Raw genomic sequence first — 24,291 nt, forward strand, 5'->3', positions numbered from 1 at the left:
ATTGATATACAGCTAGTTATTTTTTCTGTTAGAATTGACGCATCAGCATGACAATGGCGACTATTCTGATGAGCCAAGTGTCCATCATTTTTTTGCTCTGCATTTCTGACCTGGTTTCCGAACAACTTCGCTACTCGATTCCCGAGGAAGTGGAGCGTGGAACATATGTTGGCAACGTCGCTGAAGATCTAGGATTAAAGGTTTGGGAATTATCGAGTCGCAAATTTCTTCTGATTTCTGATTACTCGAAGAAATACATGGAGGTAAACGTAGGAAATGGTTTCCTCTTTGTTAATGAAGGAATCGACAGAGAACAGCTTTGCAGCAAAACCGCAGCCTGTTCTCTCTCTTTCCAAATCACGCTCGATTATCCTTTGGAAATGTATCCCGTTGAAGTGGAGATACTAGACGTAAATGATAATTCACCCGTCTTTTCGAGGAAGGAATTCTATTTGCAAATCAATGAGTTAAATGCGCCGGGCGCTCGCCTCCCTCTCGAGAGCGCGCGTGATCTGGACGTGGGTACAAACACAATCAACACATACCAGATCAATCCGAACGAGCACTTTGATATTAAAGTGCAGACAAGAAGAGGAGGCAATAAACGTGCCGAACTGGTATTAAAGAGATCTTTGGACCGAGAACAACAATCAATATTTACTCTGGTATTGACGGCCATAGATGGTGGGATTCCGCAGAGATCTGGCACAGCGCGGATCATCATTAATGTCATGGACGCAAATGATAACGCCCCCGTATTCGATCATGAGACCTATAGGACGTCAACGGTAGAAAACACTGTGAATGGCACTTTGGTGATAAGAGTTCATGCTACTGATATTGATGAAGGGACAAACGCGGAGGTAACATATTCTTTCACGCATGACGTTTCCCAGAATATTCGTGATTTGTTCAAATTGGATCCTGTATCTGGAGAAATCAGAGTTCGAGGTGTACTAGATTTTGAAGAAACAAATGTTTATGAGTTTGACGTCCAAGCAATGAACTCCGCTCCACCTGAATTGTCAACTCTTGCAAATGTTGTCATCGATGTTGTTGACACTAACGATAATCGTCCTGTTTTGCAAGTTACGATGGTGTCCGGTGCTGTGCGGGAAGATTCTTCTTCGGGAATTAGTATAGCACTGATCAGCATCACGGATCGCGATTCTGGCGAATATGGGGACGTTTATTGTGAGATCCCAGAGAATATTCCCTTCAAGATTGAAAAATCTTTGAAGGGCAACTACAAGTTGATTACCAATGGATTTCTGGATCATGAGATTTCCCCACTGTACAACATCTCCATTTCAGCCTGGGACGGTGGATATCCTCCTCTTTCAGCGAGTACATTAATTGTGGTTTCAGTAATTGATGTCAATGATAATTCACCAAGTTTTACGCAGTCGTCATATAACGTGTATCTGACGGAGAATAATGCTCCCGGTGCATCTATATTTGCAGTTCGTGCAAATGATGCTGATTTGAATCAAAATGCGGAAATCTCTTATTCCATTCTCGACAATCGACAGCAAGAAGAAATGCCCTCCTCTGCGTACTTTGCGATGAACTCCAAAAATGGGAACATTTACGCCTTGCGCTCCTTCGACTACGAGCAACAAAAACATTTCCAGGTGAAAGTTCAAGCTCAGGATAGTGGGTCGCCTCCATTGACCAGCACTACCTTCGTGAATGTTATTATTTTGGATCAAAATGACAATGCACCCATTATTCTTTCACCTTTAACATGGAACAGCTCAGCAACAGTGGAGGTAATACCCCATTCAACATATCCAGGATATCTGGTCACCAAGGTAATTGCCACGGATGAAGACTCTGGTCAGAACGCAAGGCTTTCCTACGAGTTATTGGAAACCACTGATCCTAGTCTTTTTACTGTTGGACATCTCTCTGGAGAAATTAGAGCAACGCGAGCATTTAGTGATCAAGATATCATTGACGTGCGCGTGGTCCTCTGCGTGAAGGACAATGGACAGCCGAGCCTTTCTAGCAGCGCCACAATATCCTTTATCGTAATGTCCAATGTTACTGAGAAATCATTTGGACAACGTGATGAACCCAGATACTCGGAATATTTTTCAGGTATAAATAGTTATCTAATCATAATTTTCGGATCCACTTCCTTTTTGTTTCTCATAATAATATTATTTTTGCTCACCCTGAAGTGCAGACAAGATAGAGATACTGCTGAAATTTATAACTCTGCAGTCTGTTGTTGTAATGGGAGAAATTCGACTGATGGCTTTAATCGGACACCAACAGGAAGGGATCCTTTGAATTATAGCGGGGCAGTTCAGGCCGGAAGTTATCATTACAGTGTGTGCTTGTCACCGGAATCATCGAAGAGTGACTTTCTGTTTTTAAAACCTTGTCATTCTACGTTGCCTTTCAACGATCGGAGAGTTCGTGACAGCAACGCAAGAAACTAACTTCGACAACAATATATTCTTTCTGTGGCAGGTAATTCTTGATGAATAATTACGTATTATGTTTTCAAGTATAGAGTCAGAGTCACTGGTATACAGCCAGGATTTTCAAATTGATATTGGAATACTTATTGCATAAGTTTCTCATTCCTGTTGCCATCCTGCCAGGGGTTGCATAATAGTTATCCTTGTTTCATAATCTAATTGTTTTCTGCTTTGAAAGTATTCCTTTACCTGGACGTTATTATAATTTTTGTTTCTCACCCCCATCACCCCCCCAGCCCCCCAACAATCCTTTTAATGTTTCTGATTTTGATAACTGCTGTTCAAAAGTTTCAGAAGGCCAATATTCTAACGGTATCGAAAACGATTTATTTTGAACAGCTTGTATTTCTCTTCTCTTTGAAAACCGGAGGGCAGCTTCATACCAACGCATTGCAGGGAAGAAGACATTAATTTTGGACTTGAGAGTGCTCTGTGAAACAGTGATCAGAGAAGAAGATGTTATTTTTTGCAATCATACGCGTTAAGGTGTAACTGTGGTTAATTTCACAGAATTCTTACCAGATTATCCCTCCAACGTCTTTCCATAGTGCGCAATACGCTCGATGCTCTGCATGGCTTGTTTATCTTTTGATGAGGGCTCATGTGTTGGCCTTTCCTCCCCCACACAGCATATCTGGCGATAGTTCACAATTAATCACTTTCGAATCTCGGAGGAATATTTCAGCTAGCCTCGAATTTAGAAAATTTAAATCATAATCCAAAGCTTCTAAACATAAAATGCAAGCTGCATGTCGCGGTCGTTCAAATGGCGAGATATACTGTTCGTGATGCCCAGCTCTGGAAAACAAAAATACTTAGCATGCGTTAAAAAGGAAATCCTATTTTTGATCTCATGTATATTAAACCGTTCCTATGACACTATTTCAAAGAATACTAGAGTGTCCTTGTCACTATTCATCCCGAAATCTGTAAAACGCTGATTAACTTTCTCTTGCCTCGTAGCTGTTTGTGACATGGTAGAATCATAGAACCGGGTATTACAGAAGAGGCCATTCAGCCATCGAGTCTATCCAGCCAAAAAATAAATACTCGCTCCACTTTCCAGTAATAGGCCTGAACTTTGAATGTTACGATACTTCAAGTGTTCATCGAAGTAGTTTTCAATGTTGTGAGATTACCGTCGAAAGTTAACCTCGCAAGCAATTGATGTCAAAATTCGTCACACCACCATGTTATTTTCATTTGAATGGTTCGGCCTGAGTCGAAAAGCTCTTTTACGGACTCTGAATCAGAGAAATGTATTGTGAAATCACAATTTCTTCTCTGCTTTAACTATTGTTTGATGTTATCAAGTGGTTAATGCTTTGGACGTTATTAGTATTTTCCGGTTAACGTTCACGTATTAATAAAATAGTTTGGAAATTGATATTGAGAAGGTGAATGTTTCATGTCCGCACCACAAGAAGCAGTATTTCCGAGTTTACAACCACAGTGTCCCTTATCTGCAATGCAGACCGACCACCGTTTTAGAGATATGTTTATTGTATCTATCAATGTCTTCCTGTCGGCTTACTGATTCTTTCAGCAGGCTGCTCTTCTGTTAAGCGAACTGAAAATGGAAGAACTGTTACATTGCTCACAGAGAGTCTGGGCAAACGTAGCGACACTGTATAATAAGTCCGGGATATTTAACATAGTACAGATTATTTTCATCGAATAATCGAAATTAAAGAATTCAGACTTTGTGCTCTCATGATTTTGACTGTTTGGTGGCACATAAATTTAGACAGTCAGGAACCGATATGCACTGCACTTCAAAAGCCTAATCTGAGATAAATCGTGGAAATTTCCTTTCCAGATTCCACGATACACAACCTTAAGCTTGTTAGACGAAAGTCTTGATGCTACTCAATTGTCGTTACACATGTGTTGTGTTGCTCCTGTCGTCGAGGACTCAGGAATAAAGCTGTGCATCGTGGAATTTGAATTAAAAAAAGGTTCCACGATTTACTTCATCACGGCGGGAGGGCCATTGATGAAGTAGCAGATGGTCAGTACTGACAATTATTGTGATGGCCTCTTGCCGATTTTTCCCGGGGTGAAAATGTTTGACGCATTTCATTTAATTTTGTTCCAGCGTTCACTGAATTTCACTTGAGGATCTCTTTTACGTAATCGCGACTGTTTTCAGTTTCCATATAGATTCTTCGTTCTATATTCGGAGGACATCTATATTTCGTTGCTATCAATCAGGACAGTTTATTCATCTCACCTTTTGAATGACGAACGCTCGGTCAGATTTAAATATTAGTTGTAAAGTTTAGCAGAGGGAGTGATGCTTGCAGAATCCTCACTCTGTACCACGCATAGATTTGCCAATGAAAAACTGTTGCTTAGTCCCACGACTGATGACAGATTCCATTCCCCTGATCCTGAATTATAGGTAGACCAACAGGGTGGGAGTTGGCTGGGTTGTGCTGCTTGTTTGAACAGAGTCAATCGAGACAATTTTTCACATAGATGTTAGCAGTGTAGACGGCCTAAGGAAATTAAGGCCAGGGTGCATATTGTTAAAACGAAATATAGATGTCCTCCATGCCAGCTGAGGGTTTTGTCTGGTGCAAAATCGGTCACGTGTCCAGTGTGCAGTTTTATTACGGAGTGTCACAAAGAGAGAATGCAATGTGTAAAATCTTGTCCTGGGCAGGAGTAGTGAGTTCAGGAAGATTAGTGAGCAAACTTTAATTACTTACTGAATGGCTTTCTCGCTGCTCATCATGGAGAATGGAAAATAAATGAAAGAGAAATATTTTACTTAAATATCGCACCTTCATTTTTCCAAGTTTTTCAAAATCTTTAGAGCAAAACACACAGTTTTGTTCATTTTGGGAGACATTTATTGCTCGTCCCTAGTTGCCCTTGAGAAGGTGGTGGTGAACTACCTTCTTGAACTGCTGCAGTCCATGCACTGTATCATTAAGAACAGAATTTCATGATTTTGACCCAGCGACTGTGTTTGGCGACGTATTTCCAAACGTGGAAAATGAGAGCCTTGGAGAAAAACATGCAGGCCGTGGTGTCCCCAAATATCTGCTGTACTGGCCTATATGATGGAGGTTGGCGTGGGCTTGGAAGAGGCTGTATAGGGATCTAAGACGAATTTCTGATGAGTAATTGAAGTTGCAAGCAGGAAGCACTGTAGTCGATTTGTGCTCACTCAGGCCCCGAAACCACCCATAAGGATAATGGACAGAGTGTTCAGTGCATGTGATGCTGTTTGAATAATTGACCCCCACTATCTAGGGTTGCATTTGGCACGATTTATTTTAGTGCGAGGGGAGGGGGGCATGGGGGCGCAATTTGTCTGAAGATCTAAACTGTCTTGCCATTTCGCAAAATCTTCAAGTTTTAGCTTCACCGAGCTTATAGCTCATTCGAAGTCTGCTAATGCAACTGGTGGATTTACACAGAGAGCATATTAATTCAGGTTTTCTAATCTGAATTAATGGTAATGTATGGACGTGAGTAATTTAAAAGGCCTACAGATTGTGAAGCTACATATTGTGCTGTTTTAAATATTTACTGCTGTTGCCCCATATTATCAAATTAGTACTGATACTTTAATTCATCGATCTTTGTTAAGATAGGAAGGCAAACAGCTCAAATGATCCACTGTACCAGGCACTCCATCCAATTTTGACTAGTCAATTGAGTCAAGTTCAATCGGATGGTAATCCAAGATGGAGGGCTGAAGAAAATTCAGGCTGTAGCAGGATGCTCATTTTTTGAAGTATTTTACTTGTTACAGATGATTCCCTCAAATTGCAGGTGCAGGAACTGGTGTTTTATGTGCTGTTGCGTTACGTTGGAACTTTGCGGAAAAAAAAGATGTCAAAGCAACAGCACTTTTAAAAGGGAGAAGGACAGACAAAGGCGGCACATGGTGAGGTTAATGCGGGGGAGGGGGGAGTGGAGAGAGAGAGAGAGAGAGAGAGAGAGAAAAGAAGCCAACACTGCCAACTGACACAGCAGTGAATCTGCGCAGGTACTGCCTTTGCTGTTTGAATTCATGTATCGCTGGACATTGGAATGCATCTCAGAAAATTAACAAATAGTGCAATTCACAACTAATCTTTGAGGAACCTGTTTGGGAGAGGTCACAGCACAGAAAAGGACAAGTGAATATTTTTCAGTGTGGCCTACAGAACATCTGCAGCAGTGAGTGGAGTCGGTTTTTTTCTTGATTGTATTTTTTTTAGATATGTCTCTTGATTAAACTTAAAATATAAGCCACAAGTATTAAGTTAACCTTGAGCAGTATGTTGTCAAGGAATAAGACAATGCTACTTTCTGGGTCTGTAGACTAGAAGAAGCAAATATGGCCTTTAGTAGAGTGATATGCTCTTCCTGTAAGGTGTGGGAGTTTAGGAAGAGTTTACGTGTGAGTGAAGATTATATCTGCAATAAATGCCATTGTCTGAGTATCTTGTCAGATCGAATGATAAGTTGGAGAGACAGTTAGAAGGAATGAGGATTTCACAAGAGCAGGAGGATGTGATGAATGGCAGGTATAGGAAGGTTAAATTTTGCAGATACAGTCACATAGGTGGATTAACTCAAGGAAAGGTAAGAGAGGTAATGCAGGAGTCTTCTGTGGCTATCACCATTTCAAACCAGTATGCTGTTTTGGAAAATGTAGGGGGTGATGGATTCTCAGGGGAATGTGGCACGAACAGCCAGGTTTGTGGTATCGAGACTCGCTCTATTGCAATGAGGAGCACGTCGCAGTTCAAAAAGATCCGTTGGATTAGGGTACTCTCTCGTTTGAGGCACAGATAGACGTTTCTGTGGCCATCAGTGAAAAAAACAGATTGGTGGAATTCCTTCCTGATGTCAGGATCAAGAATGTCTCAGAGAGGGTGCAGAATGTTCTCAACAGTGAGAGAGAACAGCTGGAGGTCATTGTACACTTGGAACCGATGACATAGGAAGGCAAAAGGACGAGATTCTGAACGGAGAACGTAGAGAGTTAGGCAGGAATTTTTAAAAAAAGGAGATCCACGAGAGTAGTAACACTGGATTTCGCCTGGTGTTGCGAGCTACTGAGGGTAGGAAGATGAGGACAGAGCAGATGAGTGGATTGCTGAGGAGCTGGTGCATGGGAGAAAGACACATTTTTGGATCATTGGAATATACTGGCAGGGAGATTTGCCATAGCTTCTTAGGACGATTTAAAATATTAAGATGGGGAGTGGGGCCGAGGCAGATAGTGAGGAAAGAGATCATCCAGAGACTGGTACAGTTGAGAAAAGAAGCGAGTCAAACAGTCAGGGCTGGCAGGGACGAAACAGAGACCAAGGTAAAATTGATAATTAAATTGCATTTATTTCAATGAAAGCGCCTAACAGGGAAAGCAGATGCACTCACGGCATGGTTAAGAACTTGGGAATGGGATATCATAGCAATTACAGAAATATGGCTCAGGGATGGAAAGGACTGTCAGCTTAATGTTCCACGATACAAATGCTACAGGATGGACAGAAAGCGTGGCAAGTGAGGAAGGGTTGTGGCATTTTTCATAAGGGATAGCATTACAGTTGTACTGAGGGAGGGTATTCCTGGAAATACATCTAGGAAACGTATTTGGGTTGAAGTGAGAAATAAGAAACGGATGATTACCTGTTTGGAATTGTATTGTAGAACCCCTAATAGTCAGAGGGAAACTGAGAAACAGATGTGTAAGGATATTTCAGTTATCTGTACGAATAATAGGGTGGCTATAGTAGGGGATTTTAACTTTCCAAACATAAATTGGGACTGCAATAGTGTTAACGGTTTAGATGGGGAAGAGTTTATTAAGTATATACAAGAAAAGTGTCTAATTCAATAAGTGGATGTACTTCTTGGAGAAGGTGCAAAACTTGAACTAATCTTGGGAAATAAGGCAGGGCAGGTGACTGAGGTGTCAATGGGGGAGTACTTTGGGGTCAGCGACCATAATTGTATAGTTTAAAGTAGCGATGGAAAAGGATAGACCAGATCTAAAAGTTAAAGTTCTAAATTGGAGAAAGGGTAATTTTGACAATATTTGGCAAGAACTTTCAAAAGATGATTACAGGCAGATGATAGAGAGAAACGGCCGACTGTGAAATGGGAAGGCTTCAGAAATGAGATAATTGGAGTCTAGATACAGTACATTCCTATAAGGGTGAAAGGAAAGGCTGGTAGGTATAAGGAGTGGTGGATGACGAAAGAAATTAATGTTTTGCTTCAGAAAAAGAAGGGAGCATATTTCTGGTATAGGCAAGACAGATCAAATGAATACTTGGAAGAGTATAAAGGCAGTTGGAGTATATTTAAGAGGGAAAGAGGCAATGCAAAAAGTGGACATGAGATAGCTTTGGTAATAGTGTTAAAGAGAATCCAAACAGTTTTACAAATATATTAAGGACAAAAGGGCAACAACTGAGCGAATGGGACCCCTCAAAGATCAGCAAGGCTGCGTTTGTGTGGAACCGCAGGAGATGGGGGTGATACTGAATGAATATTTTGCATCAGTTTTTACTGTGGAAAAGGACGTGAAAAGTAGAGAATGCAAGCCAATACATGTTGATATCTTGGAAAATATCCATATTACAGAGGAGGAGATGCTGGATTTCTTGAAATGTATAAAAGTGGGTAAATCCACAGGACCTGATGAGGTGTAGCCTAGAACTCTGTGGGAAGCTAGGGAAGTGATTGCTGGGCCTCTTATGGAGATATTTGTATAATCAATAGTCACTGTTGAGGTGCCAGAAGACTGGAGGTTGGCAAACGTGATGCCACTGTTTAAGAAAGGTGGTAAGGACAAGCCAGGGAGCTATAGACCATTGAGCTGATGTCGGTGTTGTGCAAGTTGTTGGACACAATCCTGAGGGATAGGCTGTACATGTATTTGGAAAGGCAAGGACTGATTAGGGATAGTCAACATGGCTTTGTGCGTGGGAAATCATGTCTCACAAACTTGATTGACTTTTTTTTGACGAAGTAACAAGGAGGATTCATGAGGGCAGTGTGGTTGATGTGATCTATACAGATTTCAGTAAGACGTTCGACAAGGTTCCCCATGGGAGAGGGGAGTACAAGGTTAGATCTCATGGAATACAGGGAGAACTAGCCATTTGGATACAGAACTGGCTAAAAGGAAGTTGTTTTTCAGACTGAAGGTCTGTGACCAGTGGAGTGCCACAAGGATTTGTGTTGGGTCCACTAATTTTCATCACATATAAATGATTTGGATGTGAGCATCAGAGTTATAGTTAGTAAGTTTGCTGATGACAGAAAAATTGGAGATGTAGTGAACAGCAAAGAAGGTTACCTCAGATTACAACGGGATCTTGATCAGATGGTCCAAGGGGCTGAGAAAAGGCAGATGGAGCTTAATTTAGATAAATGTGAGGTGCTGCATTTTGGGAAAGCAATTCTTAGCACGACTTATATACGTAATGGTAAGGTCCTAGGGAGTGATGCTGAGCAAAGAGACCTTGGAGTGCAGGCTCATAGCATCTTGAAAGTGGAGTCGCAGGGAGACAGGATAATGAAGACGGCGTTCGGTATGCTTTCTCTTTATTGGTCAGAGTATTGAGTACAGTAGTTGGGAGGTCATGTTGCGCCTGTACAGGACATTGGTTAGGCTACTGTAGGATTATTGCGTGGAATTCTGGTCTCCTTCTTATTGGAAAGTTGTTGTGAAACTTGAAAGAATTCAGAAAAGATTTGCAAGAACGTCGGCAGGATTGGAGGATTTGAGCTATATGGAGAGGTTGAATAAGCTGGGGCTGTTTTCCCTAGAATGTTGGCGGCTGAGGGGTGACCTTATAGAGGTTTACAAAATCATGAGGGGCATGAATAGGATAAATAGACAAAGTCTTTTCCCTGGGTTGGGGAATGCTAGAACTAGAGCGTATAGGTTTAAGGTGAGATGGGAAAGATATAAAAGAGTCCTAAGGGGTAACGTTTTCATGCAGAGGATGGTACCTGTATGGGATGAGCTGCCAGAGTAAGTGGTGGAGGCTAGCACAATTGCAACATTGAAAAAACTCTGTATGGCTATATCAAAAGGAAAGTTTGGCGGGATATGGGTCAGGTACTGGCAGGTGGGACTTGATTGGGTTGGGATATCTGGTCGACCATGGATGAGTTGGACCAAAGGGTCAGTTTCCGTGCTGTACATCTCTATGGCTCTATGACTAAGTGAAACTGAATCACAATATGCTGTATGTTACTGGGAATATTGACATGATTACAGTAGGTATTTATTATCCTGGACGATCATGGATTACTTGGAATATAACAGCAAATGTTAGAGAAACACAGTAGGTCTGGCAGCCTCGTGCAAAGAAAACAATCAACATTCTTCTGAACTCGACCCATTAATTGTTTTCTCTCCACAAATGCTACCAGGTCTGCTAAATTTTCGGATTTTTTTTGTTTCAATTCTCTAGCATGCATAGTTCTTCATTTTGCTTTGCTTATTAATTGGAAATACGATTCTAAGAAGAATCAGCCTTTCTGCTGCAAAAGAACTTCATACCAATTTTGCAAAGAATACGAAAAGAAAACCATGCTCTTATTTGTGTTTCTAAAGGATTCTGGATTTGCATGTGTACCGTCCTTTCATTTCATGCAGAAGCAATAAATCTTGAAACAATATATCATTCAGGACTATTGTTGCAGTTATTGTTTGAGGCTGCTCGTGTCGCTGTCTACCAATCAGAAGCTGAAACGCTGCTCTGCATCTGCAGTGCCTCATTCTCCAGCTAAAGCACCACAGCGAAAAAGCGACAAGACCAACAGTGACTGCCTGTGTACCGTGCAGCCATGAACTGCCAATCTCCTCGCGTCTGTGTTTCGCTTACTTCCTCTCTTCCATATTGAAGTAATGACATGCATCCGTACCATTGTCCTGTAAGAGACAAGATAAGGTCATCGATTTGCCGCTCGATTTTACAGTAACGTCCACCTGAGAACAATGGCAATTATGAGCGGGCCTGTGTCGGACCTCTACGGGACTAGCCCTTTGATCGATTCCCGAACAGCAGGAACACAAACCCTTTGTTGAGAATATCGCTGAGTATTTGAGACCAAGTATGTGGGAATTATCCACGCGGACATCTCGGCTGGTCTTTGATGAAAGACGTTAGTACATTGAGGTTAATTTGGAAATTTGAGTTGTATTTGTTAATTAATCGCTGAGAGTCGCAATGGGGAGACATTTGTGTGGATGTGATAGCAGTCAGAAATCTAATGCTCTGGAGACGTGGGTTCGAATCCCACTGCGGGAGGTGAGTTTTGAATTTAAAGTTGATGTGAAGTGAGAGCTGGCCTGACGGTAGGTTGATGTACAAACCCATTCCTAGAGGGGTGGCAAACTACTGATCACAGCTGCTGCATGTGATACCAGACGTACAGGAATATGGTTAGCAATTTATATGGATGGGCCAATAAATGCTTACCAAGCTGATGAAGTCCTCGTCCAGCAAAGCAACAAAAAATGCAGATTGAGCCTAGAGTCCTAAAGTTGCTGCAGTAGGAAAGAGAGACAGTGTGTCTGTTTCGGGCATCAGACATTCAAATTCCTCAATATCTCGCCGATTGCCTTGCATGTTACGACGTCCACGTGTTCATCTAAATAGTTGTCTTTTGAGGTTTCCTATTTCCACCACCGTTTAAGACAGTGAGGTCGATATGTCCACAACTCCCTCGTTGAAGAAGAAAAATCCTTAAATCAGTTCTAAATATCCTGACCCTTATGTTGATATTACGTCGTTTTGATTATTGACCCCTCTAAATAGGGGAAAAGTTTCTCTCTCCCTTGGCTTTTATTGTCCCTCGGAACGTTGTACCACTCAATCTCAATGCCCCTCATCCTACTCTGCGGTAAGAGAATCAATCACAGTTTACCTCTTCTTTTTTCGTTGCTGCATCACTGCAGTCAAGACAACACGCTCCCTTATTTAATCACATCCTTCGTACGTTGCAACCAGAATTGCACAATGCATCTCCCCTGACCAAACTCACGTTGCAATCAGATCAAACCTTGCTCTTGCATTCAGACAGATCGACCAGAGGACAGAGTTATGCAGCGCTGTATCCGTTCTCTTTCTTTGTTAATACAAGTGGATAATTATTAGAAAATACTCCTTGCTGCATTGCGAATATTATATGTAGTCGATTTCCAAATGAAGATTTCAGTTGTAGCCCAGACATTCAATTTGCTTGATGAAAGATCACAAGACCAGATGCCGGTCCTAACACAGTCAATGCTTCCTAGATGTTTCTTAAAAGATGGGTTGGAGTCTGTGACTGGGAGTGGTATTTTATCTAATCTCCATAATTAGTCGAATGGAGATGTAATTTAAAGTCTGTGATATCATTACTTGAATGGCATGAAATTGCAAAGTGTCGATGTATAAACAGATCTGGGTATCCTCATCAATGTGTCACTGAAGTCTAACATACAGGTGAAGCAATCTCCTACGAAGTCTAAACAAATATTAATCTTCATTTCAAGAGGATTTGTTTTATAGATAATCGAGTACTGGTTCAATTTTATAGAAGGTAGCTTCCATGGCAAAGGCAGTACTGTGTAAAATATTGACACAGAGGGAGTACAGCACAGGTTCATCAGACTTGTTCCTCTGATGGCGTGACTGTCCTGTGAAGAACATTGGGCAAATTGAAGGTGTATTCCCTAGGATTTAGAAGAAGTGATCTCATTGAAACCTGCAGCATAATTAAAGGGAAGGAGAAAACAGATTTAGATTTTGTTTGGATTTTATTGTCACGTGCACTCAAAAACAAATGCATCCAAGTATATTGATAAGTTTTCACTGTCGCCACACACAATGGTCCGTATCTCGATACAAAACATTGAGAATAAGTTGAAATGAAATAAGGAACAAAGGTAAAATTTAAATATTACAGTCACTACATTACAGACGCAGAAGAGATTATTCCCTTGGTTGGGGATCCTAGTCCTACCACGGCAATTAATAATAAGGAATGCCCACGCTGGACGAGGATGAGGAGATCTTTTGATGAAATACTTGCAAACCCTTGGAAATCCCAACACAGAGTGCTGTAGAAGCTCAATCTTCAAGGATGGTTTAACTATGCTTTAAACATATTTTGCTAGTTTTCTAGCTACCAACGGGGTAGAGATTTGTGGGGATAAATGATGAAAGACGTTAAAGTGTTAGATTACTCATGATCGCGTTAAATAACTTGACAGCCTGGCAGGCTGAATGACCGACTCCTGTTTCCATGTTTCTGGGTCCGATTACTGAAAATGTAACATTGGGCGTGCTGTGCGGTCCATGGACTGCATTCTCTTTTGAAAACTCTTCTATTGTAATCTGCTACCAGTGGCCTCATCTTCGATGTTCACGTTGTCCATCATTGAGGCCGATCGTTGCGACGTTACATCCATATGTCGGTCTACTTTCTTCCTTCGAATTCTTAGAACAAACCCATCATTTAAACCATTTAGGATTCGTCACTCATCTTAACAGATTTGTTTTCGTTTCAAAAGCTATTACTTCCCCTTGTGCGTTTTTATGATGATGGAATGAGATCCTCACATTCTAACTCTTTTTCTCTGTTTCCATCCAACTCATCTTTTCATTCTTAACCTCACCAATATAAACAGTACCCACGCCGCACTTCAACATCTGCAGCTTCATGAGCATGTTTCATAACTCGCATTAACTTTTGCGATGTTAAAGCATACTTTTCCTTAATCAAGTGAATTATTTTCAAAAGCAGATTGAGGTATAGAACAATCGAATTCGGTGATACTTCAATCTTGGAGCTATTCAGTTTGGCGTCGGTCTAGATATCGGGGCAATCTTTGCAGTGTTTAATGACTATATAGTGAGATTTGAGATGCTTCAAAACGTAACTCACTAAAAGACTGCAAGCACCAACGATTTTGGTCGATGTGATGATGTTCAGTTTGTTCTGCTTATCGAAGAATGTGAAAGGGCATATAGTTGCCTATCTCATTCTTACCATGTAACCGCATGGGTTAATTAGTTTCTCGTAATACAGACGTACAGGCATTTTCTTAGTTTCAACAGAATGCTAACAGAATATCTAAATTTTGGAGCAGCGCACCTAATTATTGGGCATATACTTTCTTAGAAACGGTCAGGGTGCGGCAGTTTGATTCTGGACGAGGGGTAATAGGTTCACCAGAAGTGTATTCCAGTAACATTCAAAACGAGGTAGCGTAGGTGAAAAGAACCGCATAAACTGATTTGTGAATATTCCTGAGGGAGAGAAAAAAAAATCTGTTTCCAACGTAGCGATTACTATCAGTGTTATTTAACAAAAGAAAATTGGCGTCTCGGAAATATTGTTAACTTTTTGAAGTACTAGCGATATCTAAACACTTTTAGAATCATTCACTCGTATGAGACGCCTAGAAATACTTGTAAATTTCGTACCCTACGATTTATTAAAATTACGCCATGGAATGACAAGATTACAACTAAACATGAACAATTACGCCGTGGAATGACAAGATAACAACTAAACCTGATGACGAGAATGATGTGATTGTCAAATGGCTCGGCAATCCGATACAGCACATTGAAATTGCCATTTCTGAAATGCCATTTGTCTAGATATTTTTAATTGTACACCCATAATTTGACAAGACCACTGAAGGGTCTAGCTTTAAGAGTAGTTGCAGTTATTGGGCGAAACTCTTCGTGTCGCTGTCGACCAATAAGAATTCGAAACGTTGGAAGAGATCGACCGCCTCCTCCTTCACAAACAGAACCATACGGGCAGTCTAGTGTCTGCGTTGCTCGTGTGCGGTCACGGTCAGAAAAGCTCTCCAGGTGATATCCTTATTGTTGCTCATTTCAAAAATAGGATATTGATATACAGTTAGTTATTTTTTTCTGTTAGAATTGACGCATCAGTATGACAATGGGGACTGTTCTGATGAGCCGAGTGTCCATCATTTTTTTGCTCTGCATTTCTGCCCTTGTTTCCGAACAACTTCGCTACTCGATTCCCGAGGAAATGGAACGTGGAACATATGTTGGCAACGTAGCTGATGATCTAGGATTAAAGGTTTGGGAATTATCGAGTCGCAAATTTCTTCTGATTTCTGATTACTCGAAGAAGTACATGGAGGTAAACGTAGAAAATGGTTTCCTCTTTGTTAATGAAGGAATCGACAGAGAACAGCTTTGCAGCAAAACCGCGGCCTGTTCTCTCTCTTTCCAAATCACGCTCGATAATCCTTTGGAAATGTATCCCGTTAAAGTGGAGATACTAGACGTAAATGATAATTCACCCGTCTTTTCGAGGAAGGAATTCTATTTGCAAATCAATGAGTTAATTGCGCCGGGCGCTCGCTTCCCTCTCGAGAGCGCGCGTGATCTGGACGTGGGTACAAACACAATCCACACATACCAGATCAATCCGAACGAGCACTTTGATATTAAAGTGCAGACAAGAAGAGGAGGCAGTAAACGGGCCGAACTGGTATTAAAGAGATCTTTGGACCGTGAACAACAGTCAATGTTTACTCTGGTATTGACAGCCATCGATGGTGGGATTCCGCAGAGATCTGGCACAGCGCGGATCATCATTAAGGTCATGGACGCAAATGATAACGCCCCCGTATTCGATCATGAAACTTACAGGACGTCAACGGTAGAAAACACCGTGAATGGCTCTTTGGTGCTAAGAGTTCATGCTACTGATATTGATGAAGGGACAAACGCGGAGGTAACATATTCTTTCACCCACGACGTTTCCCAGAATATTCGTGATTTGTTCAAATTGGATCCTGTGTCTGGAGAAATCAGAGTTCGAGGTGTACTAGATTTTGAAGAAACAAATGTTTATGAGTTTGAAGTCCAAGCAATGAACTCCGCTCCACCTGAATTGTCAAATCTTGCAAATGTTGTCATCGATGTTGTTGACACTAACGATAATCGTCCTGTTTTGCAAGTTACGATGGTGTCCGGTGCTGTGCGGGAAGATGCTTCTTCGGGAATTTGTATAGCACTGATCAGCATCACGGATCGTGATTCTGGCGAATATGGGGAAGTTTATTGTGAGATCCCAGAGAATATTCCCTTCAAGATTGAAAAATCTTTGAAGGGCAACTATAAGTTGATTACCAATGGCTTTCTGGATCATGAGATTACCCCACTGTACAACATCTCCATTTCAGCCTGGGACGGTGGATTTCCTCCTCTTTCAGCAAGTAAATTCATTGTGGTTTCAGTAATTGATGTCAATGATAATTCACCAAGTTTTACGCAGTCGTCATATAACGTGTATCTGATGGAGAATAACGCTCCCGGTGCTTCTATATTTGCAGTTAGTGCAAATGATGCTGATTTGAATCAGAATGCGGAAATTTCTTATTCCATTGTCGATAATCGACAGAAAGAAGAAATACCCTCCTCTGCGTACTTTGCGATGAACTCCAAAAATGGGAACATTTATGCGTTGCGCTCCTTCGACTACGAGCAACAGAAACATTTCCAGGTGAAAGTTCAAGCTCAGGATGCTGGGTCGCCTCCATTGACCAGCACTACCTTCATGAACGTTATTATTTTGGATCAAAATGACAATGCACCCATTATTCTTTCACCTTTAACATGGAACAGCTCAGCAACAGTGGAGGTAATGCCCCATTCAACATATCCAGGATATCTGGTCACCAAGGTAATTGCCACGGATGAAGACTCTGGTCAGAACGCAAGGCTTACCTACGAGTTATTGGAAACCACTGATACTAGTCTTTTTACTGTTGGACATCTCTCCGGAGAAATTAGAGCAACGCGAGCATTTAGTGATCAAGATATCATTGACGTGCGCGTGGTCCTCTGCGTGAAGGACAATGGACAGCCGAGCCTTTCCAGCAGCGCCACAATATCCTTTATCGTAATGTCCAATGTTACTGAGAAATCATTTGAACAACGTGATGAACCCAGACACTCGGAATATTTTTCAGGTATAAATAGTTATCTAATCATAATTTTCGGATCCACTTCCTTTTTGTTTCTCATAATAATATTATTTTTGCTCACCCTGAAGTGCAGACAAGATAGAGATACTGCTGAAATTTATAACTCTGCAGTCTGTTGTTGTAATGGGAGAAATTCGACTGATGGCTTTAATCGGACACCAACAGGAAGGGATCCTTTGAATTATAGCGGGGCAGTTCAGGCCGGAAGTTATCATTACAGTGTGTGCTTGTCACCGGAATCATCGAAGAGTGACTTTCTGTTTTTAAAACCTTGTCATTCTACGTTGCCTTTCAACGATCGGAGTATTCATGATAGCAACGCAAGAAACTAACTTCGACAACAAACTATTCTGTCGGTGGCAGGTAATTCTTGATGAATAATTACGTATTATGTTTTCAAGTATAGAGTCAGAGTCACTTGTATACAGACAGGACTTTCATATTTATACTGGATAGATTATTGCACAATTTCTCATTCCTGTTGCCATCCTGCCAGGTGTTGTATAATAGCTATCCTTGTTTCATAATCTAATTTTTTTCTGCTTTGAAAGCATTTCTTCACCTGGAAGTTATTACAATTGTTGTTTCTCATCATCCCCCACCCCCACCACAACCACCAATCTTTTTAATGTTCCTGATTTTGATAACTGCTGTTCAAAAGTTTCAGAAGGCCAATATTCTAACGGTATCGAAAACCGTTTACTTTGAACAGCTTGTATTTCTCTTCTCTTTGAAGACCGGTGGACACCTTCATACCAACGCATTGCAGGAAAGAAGACATTAATTTTGGATTTGAGAGTGCTTTGTGAAACAGTGATCAGAGAACAAGATGTTATTCTTTTGCAATCATACGCGTTAAGGTGTCAACTGTGGTTAATTTCACAGAATTCTTGCCAGATTATTCATCCAACGTCTGTCCGTTGTGCGCAATACGCTCGATGCACTACATGGCTTGTTTATCTTTTGATGTGGGCTCCCCCACACAGCATATCTGGCGATAGTTCACAATTAATCACTTTCGAATCTCGGAGGAATATTTGCGCTAGCCTCGAATTTAGAAAATTTAAATCATAATCCAAAGCTTTTAAACATAAAATGCAAGCTGCATGTCGCGGTCTTTCAAATGGCGAGATATACTGTTCGTGATGCCCAGCTCTGGATAACAAAGATACTTAGCATGCGTTAAAAAGGAAATCCTATTTTTGATCTCATGTATATCAAACCGTTATATGACACTATTTCAAAGAATGCTACAGTGTCCTTGTCACTATTCATCCCGAAATCAGTAAAACACTGATGTGTTTTACTGATTAACTTTCTCTTGCCTCGTAGCTGTTTGTGGCATGGTAGAATCATAGAAACGTGTATTACCGAAGAGGCCATTCAGCCATCGAGTCTATCCCGCCAAAAAAAATACTCGCTCAACTTTCGAGCAATTGGCCCTGAACTTTGAATGTTTCGATACTTCAAGTGTTCATCGAAGTAGTTTTCAATGTTGTGAGATTACCGTCGAAAGTTAACCTCGCAAGCAATTGATATCAAAATTCGTCACACCACCATGTTATTTTCATTTGAATGTTTCGGCCTGAGTCGAAAAGCTCTTTTGCGGCCTCTTAATCAGAGAAATGTATTATGAAATCACAATTTCTTCTCTGCTTTAACTATTGTTTTATGTTATCAGTTGGTTAATGCTTTGGACATTATTAGTATTTTCCGGCTAACGTTCACGTGTTAATAAAATAGTTTGGAAATTGATATTGAGAAGGTGAATGTTTCATGTCCGCACCACAAGAAGCAGTATTTCAGAGTTTACAACCACAGTGTCCCTTATCTGTAAAGCAGACCGACCACCGATTTAGAGTCATGTTTATTGTATCTATCAATGTCTTCCTGTCGGCTTACTGATTCTTTTAGCAGGCTGCTCTTCTGTTAAGCGAACTGAAAATGGAAGAACTGTTACATTGCTCAGCGAGTGTCTGGGCAAACGTAGCGACACTGTATAATAAAACTTGGATATTTAACATAGTACAGATTATTTTCATCTAATAATCGAAATTAAATAGTACAGACTTTGGGCTCTCATGATTTTGACTGTTTAGTGGCACATAAATTTAGATAATCAGGAACCGATGTGCACTGCACTTCAAAAGCCTAATCTGAGATAAATCCTGGAACGTTTGTTTCCAGATTCCACGATACACAACCTTAAGCTTGTTAGACGAAAGTCTCGATGCTACTCAATTGTCGTTACACATGTGTTGTGTTGCTTCTGTCGTCGAGGACTCAGGAATAAAACTGTGCATCGTGGAATTTGAATTAAAAAAAACGGCTCCACGATTTACTTCACCACGGCGGTAGGGCAATTGATGAAGTAGCTGAAGGTCAGTATTGACGATGATAGTGATGGCCTCTTGCCGGTATTTTACCGTGGTGAAAATGTTTGACGCATTTCATTTAATTTTGTTCCAGCGTTCACTGAATTTCACTTGAGGATCTCTTTTGCCTACTCGCGATTGTTTTCAATTTCCATAGATCTTCTTCGTTCTATATTCGGAAAATGCAGCATTGCTATCAATCAGGGCAGTTTATTCATCTCACCTTTTGAATGACGAACGCTCGGTCAGATTTAAACATCAGTTGTAAAGTTTAGCAGAGGGAGTGATGATTGCAGAATCATCACTCTGTACCACTCATAGATTTGCTAATGAACAACTGTTGCTTAGTCCCACGACTGATGACAGATTCCATTACCCTGATCCTAAATTATAGGTAGACTAACAGGGTGGGAGTTGGCCTGGTTGTGCTGCTTGTTCCAACAGAGCCAATCGAGGCAATTTTTCACATAGATGTTAGCAGTGTAGACTGCCGAAGGAAATTAAGGCCAGGGTGTATATTGTTTAAACGAAATATAGGTGTCCCCCATGCCAGCTGAGGGTTTTGTCTGGTGCAAAATCGGTCACGTGTCCAGTGTCCAGTTTTATTACGTAGTGTCACAAAGAGAGAATGCAATGTTTAAAATATTGTCCTGGGCAGGAGTAGTGATTTCAGCAAGATAAATGAGCAACCTTTAATGAATGGCTCTCTCGCTGCTCATCATAGAGAATGGAAAATAAATGAAAGAAAGAGAAATATTTTACTTAAATATCGCACCTTCATTTTTCAAAGTTTTTCAATATCTTTAGAGCCAAACACATTTTTTTTTCATTTGGGAGACATTTATTGCTCGTCCCTAGTTGACCTTGAGAAGGCGCTGGTGAACTACCTTCTTGAACTGCTGCAGTCCATGCACTGTAGGTAGGCTCACAATATCATTAAGAACAGAATTTCATGATTTTGACGCAGCGACTGTGTTTGGAGACGTATTTCCAAATCAGGAAGATGAGAGCCTTGGAGAAAAACATGCAGGCCGTGGTGTTCCCAAATATCTGCTGTCCTGGCCGATATGATGGAGGTTGGTGTGGGCTTCCAAGAGGCTGTATAGGAATCTAAGACGAATTTCTGATCAGTAATTGAAGTTGCAAACAGGAAGCACTGTAGTCGATATGTGCCTACTCAAGCCCCAAAACCACCAATAACTATAATGGGCAAAGTGTTCATTGCATGTGATGCTGTTTGAATAATTGACCACCACTATCTAGGGTTGCATTTGGCACGATTTATTTTAGTGCGGGGTTCGTAGTGGCGCAATTTGGCTGAATCTCTAAACTTTCTTGCCATTTCGCAAAAGCTTCAAGTTTTAGCTTCACAGTGCTTATAGCTCGTTCGAAGTCTGCTAATGCCACTGGTGGATTTACACAGAGAGCATATTAATTCAGGTTTTCTAATCTGAATTAATGGTAATGTATGGATGTGAGTAATTTAAAAGGCCTACAGATTGTGAAGCTACATATTGTGCTGTTTTAAATATTTACTGCTGTTGTCCCATATTACCAAATTAGTACTGATACTTTAATTCGGCGATCTTTTTTCAGATAGGAAGGCAAACAGCTCAAATGATCCACTGTACCAGGCACTCCATCCAATTTTGACTAGTCAATTGAGTCAAGTTCAATAGGATGGTAATCCAAGATGGAGGGCTGAAGAAAATTCAGGCTATAACAGGCTGCTCCTTTTTTTGAAGTATTTTACTTGTTAGAGATGATTCCCTCAAATTGCAGGAGCAGGAATTGCTGTTTTATGTGCTGTTGCGTTACTTTGGAACTTTGAGGAAAAACAAAAGACGTCAAAGCAACAGTACTTTTAAAAGGGAGAAGGAAAGACAAAGGCAGCACAGATCAGTGCAGGAGAGAGAGAGAAGCCAACACTGCCAACTGACACAGCAGTGAACCTGCGCAGTTACTGCCTTTACTGATTGAATTCATGTATCGCTGGACATCAGAATGCATCTCAGAAAATTAACAAATAGTGCAATTCACAACTAATCTTTGAGGAACCTGTTTGGGAGAGGTCACAGCACAAAAAAGGACAAGTGAATATTTTTCAGTGTGGCCTACAGAACATCTGCAGCAGTGAGTGGAGTCGGTTTTTTTCTTGATTGTATGTTTTATGGAGATATGTCTCTTGAGTAAACTTAAAATATAAGCCACGAGTATTTAGTTAACCTTGAGCAGTATGTTGTCAAGGAATAAGACAATGCTATTTTCTGGGTCTGTAGACGAGAAGAAGCAAAAATGGCCTTTAGTAGAGTGATATGTTCTTTTTGTCAGATGTGGGAGTTTAGGAAGAGTTTACGTGTGAGTGAAGATTATATCTTCAATAAATGCCGTTATTTGAGTATCTTGTAAGATCGAATGATAAGTTGGAGAGACAGTTAGAAGGAATGAGGATTTCACAAGAGCAGGGGGATGTGATGAATGGCAGTTTAAGGAAGGGAAAACGTTGCAGATACAGTCACATAGGTGGGTTAACTCAAGGAAAGGTAAGAGAGGTAGTCAGATAATGCAGGAGTCTTCAGTGGCTATCACCATTTCAAAACAGTATGCTGTTTAGGAAAATGTAGGGATGGATTCTCAGGGGAATGTGGCACGAACAGCCAGGTTTCTGGTATCGAGACTGGCTCTATTGCAATGAGGAGCACGTCGCAGTTCAAAAAGATCCGTTGGATCAGGGTACTCTCTCGTTTGAGGCACAGATAGACGTTTCTGTGGCCATCAGTGAAAAAACAGATTGTTGGATTGCCTTCCTGATGTCAGGATCAAGAATGTCTCAGAGAGGGTGCAGAATGTTCTCAACGGGGAGAGAGACCAGCTGGAGGTCATTGTACACTTGGAACCGATGACATAGGAAGGCAAAAAGATGAGATTCTGAATGGAGAACGTAGAGAATTAGGCAGGTTTTTTTTTAAAAAAGGAGATCCACGAGATTAGTAACACTGGATGGCCCCTGTGGTTGCGAGCTACTGAGGGTAGCAATAAGAGGACAGAGCAAATGAATGGATTGCTGAGGAGCTGGTGCATGGGAGAAAGACACATTTTTGGATCACTGGAATATCTTCTGGGGTAGAAGTGACCTGTACGAGAAGAGTGGATTGCTTCTGAATTGGAAGGGGAGTAATATACTGGCAGGGAGATTTGCCATAGCTGCTTAGGACGTTTTAAAATATTAAGATGGGGAGTGGGGCCGAGGGAGATAGTGATGAAAGAGATCATTCAGAGACTGGTACAGTTGAGAAAAGAAGCGAGTCAAACAGTCAGGGCAGGCAGGGACAAAACAGAGAACAAGATATAATTGATAATTCAATTGCATTTATTTCAATGCAAGAGGCCAAACAGGGAAAGCAGATGCACTCACGGCATGGTTAAGAACTTTGGGACTGGGATATCATAGCAATTACAGAAATAGGCTCAGGGATGGAAAGGACTGTCAGCTTAATGTTCCAGGATGCAAATGCTACAGGACGGACAGAAAGTGAGGCAAGTGAGGAAGGGTTGTGGCATTTTTCAGAAGGGATATCATTACAGCTGTACTGGAGGAGGATATTCCAAGAAATGCATCTAGGGAACGTGTTTGGGTTGTAGTGAGAAATAAGAAACGGATGATCACCTGTTTGGAATTGTATTATAGAACCCCTAATAGTCAGAGGGAAACTGAGAAACAGATGTGTAAGGACATTGAGTTATCTGTACGATTAATACGGTGGTTATAGCAGGGGATTTTAACTTTCCAAGCATAAATTGGGACTGCCATAGTGTTAAGGGTTTGGATGGAGAAGAGTTTATTAAGTATATAAAAGAAAAGTGTCTAATTCAATAATTGGATGTACTTCTTGGAGAAGGTGCAAAACTTGAACTACTCTTGGGAAATAAGGCAGGGCAGGTGACTGAGGTGTCAATGGGGGAGTACTTTTGGGGTCAGCGACCATAATTGTATTAGTTTAAAATAGCGATGGAAAAGGATAGACCAGATCTAAAAGTTAAAGTTCTAAATTGGAGAAAGGGGAATTTTGGCAATATTTGCCAAGAACTTTCAAAAGATGATTACAGGCAGATGATCGAGGGAAACGCCTGGCTGTGAAATACGAAGCCTTCAGAAATTAGATAATTCGAGTCTAGATACAGTACATTACTATTAGGGTGAAAGGAAAGGCTGGTAGGTGTAAGGAGTGGTGGATGACGAAAGAAATTAATGGTTTGCTTCAGAAAAAGAAGGGAGCATATTTCAGGTATAGGCAAGACAGATCAAATGAATACTTAGAAAAGTATAAAGGCAGCTGGAATATATTTAAGAGGGAAATCAGCAGTGCAAAAAGGGGACATGAGATAGCTTTGGTAATAGTGTTAAAGAGAATCCAAACAG

General features: G+C 41.0%; 2 protein-coding genes across 2 annotated transcripts in view; both read left to right on the forward strand.

Annotated features, from left to right (window-relative positions):
• Positions 1-53: 53 nt before the first annotated feature.
• Positions 54-3,835, forward strand: LOC132823302 (protocadherin-10-like). The gene is made up of 2 exons (XM_060836963.1): positions 54-2,481; positions 2,832-3,835. The coding sequence occupies exon 1, from the start codon at positions 54-56 to the stop codon at positions 2,448-2,450; it is 2,397 nt and encodes a 798-aa protein (XP_060692946.1). The 3' UTR covers positions 2,451-2,481; positions 2,832-3,835.
• An 11,596-nt stretch (positions 3,836-15,431) lies between these two features.
• The window catches only part of LOC132823105 (uncharacterized), a 34,773-nt gene continuing 25,913 nt past the window's right edge, over positions 15,432-24,291 (forward strand). The window contains exons 1-2 of the mRNA XM_060836644.1: positions 15,432-17,816; positions 20,839-20,947. Of these exons, the coding sequence (XP_060692627.1) occupies positions 15,432-17,816; positions 20,839-20,947 (2,494 nt within the window). The remainder of the gene's footprint in view (positions 17,817-20,838; positions 20,948-24,291) is intronic.

Source organism: Hemiscyllium ocellatum, chromosome 16 (genome assembly GCF_020745735.1).
Source record: "Hemiscyllium ocellatum isolate sHemOce1 chromosome 16, sHemOce1.pat.X.cur, whole genome shotgun sequence".
In the NCBI taxonomy this organism is placed as follows: domain Eukaryota; kingdom Metazoa; phylum Chordata; class Chondrichthyes; order Orectolobiformes; family Hemiscylliidae; genus Hemiscyllium; species Hemiscyllium ocellatum.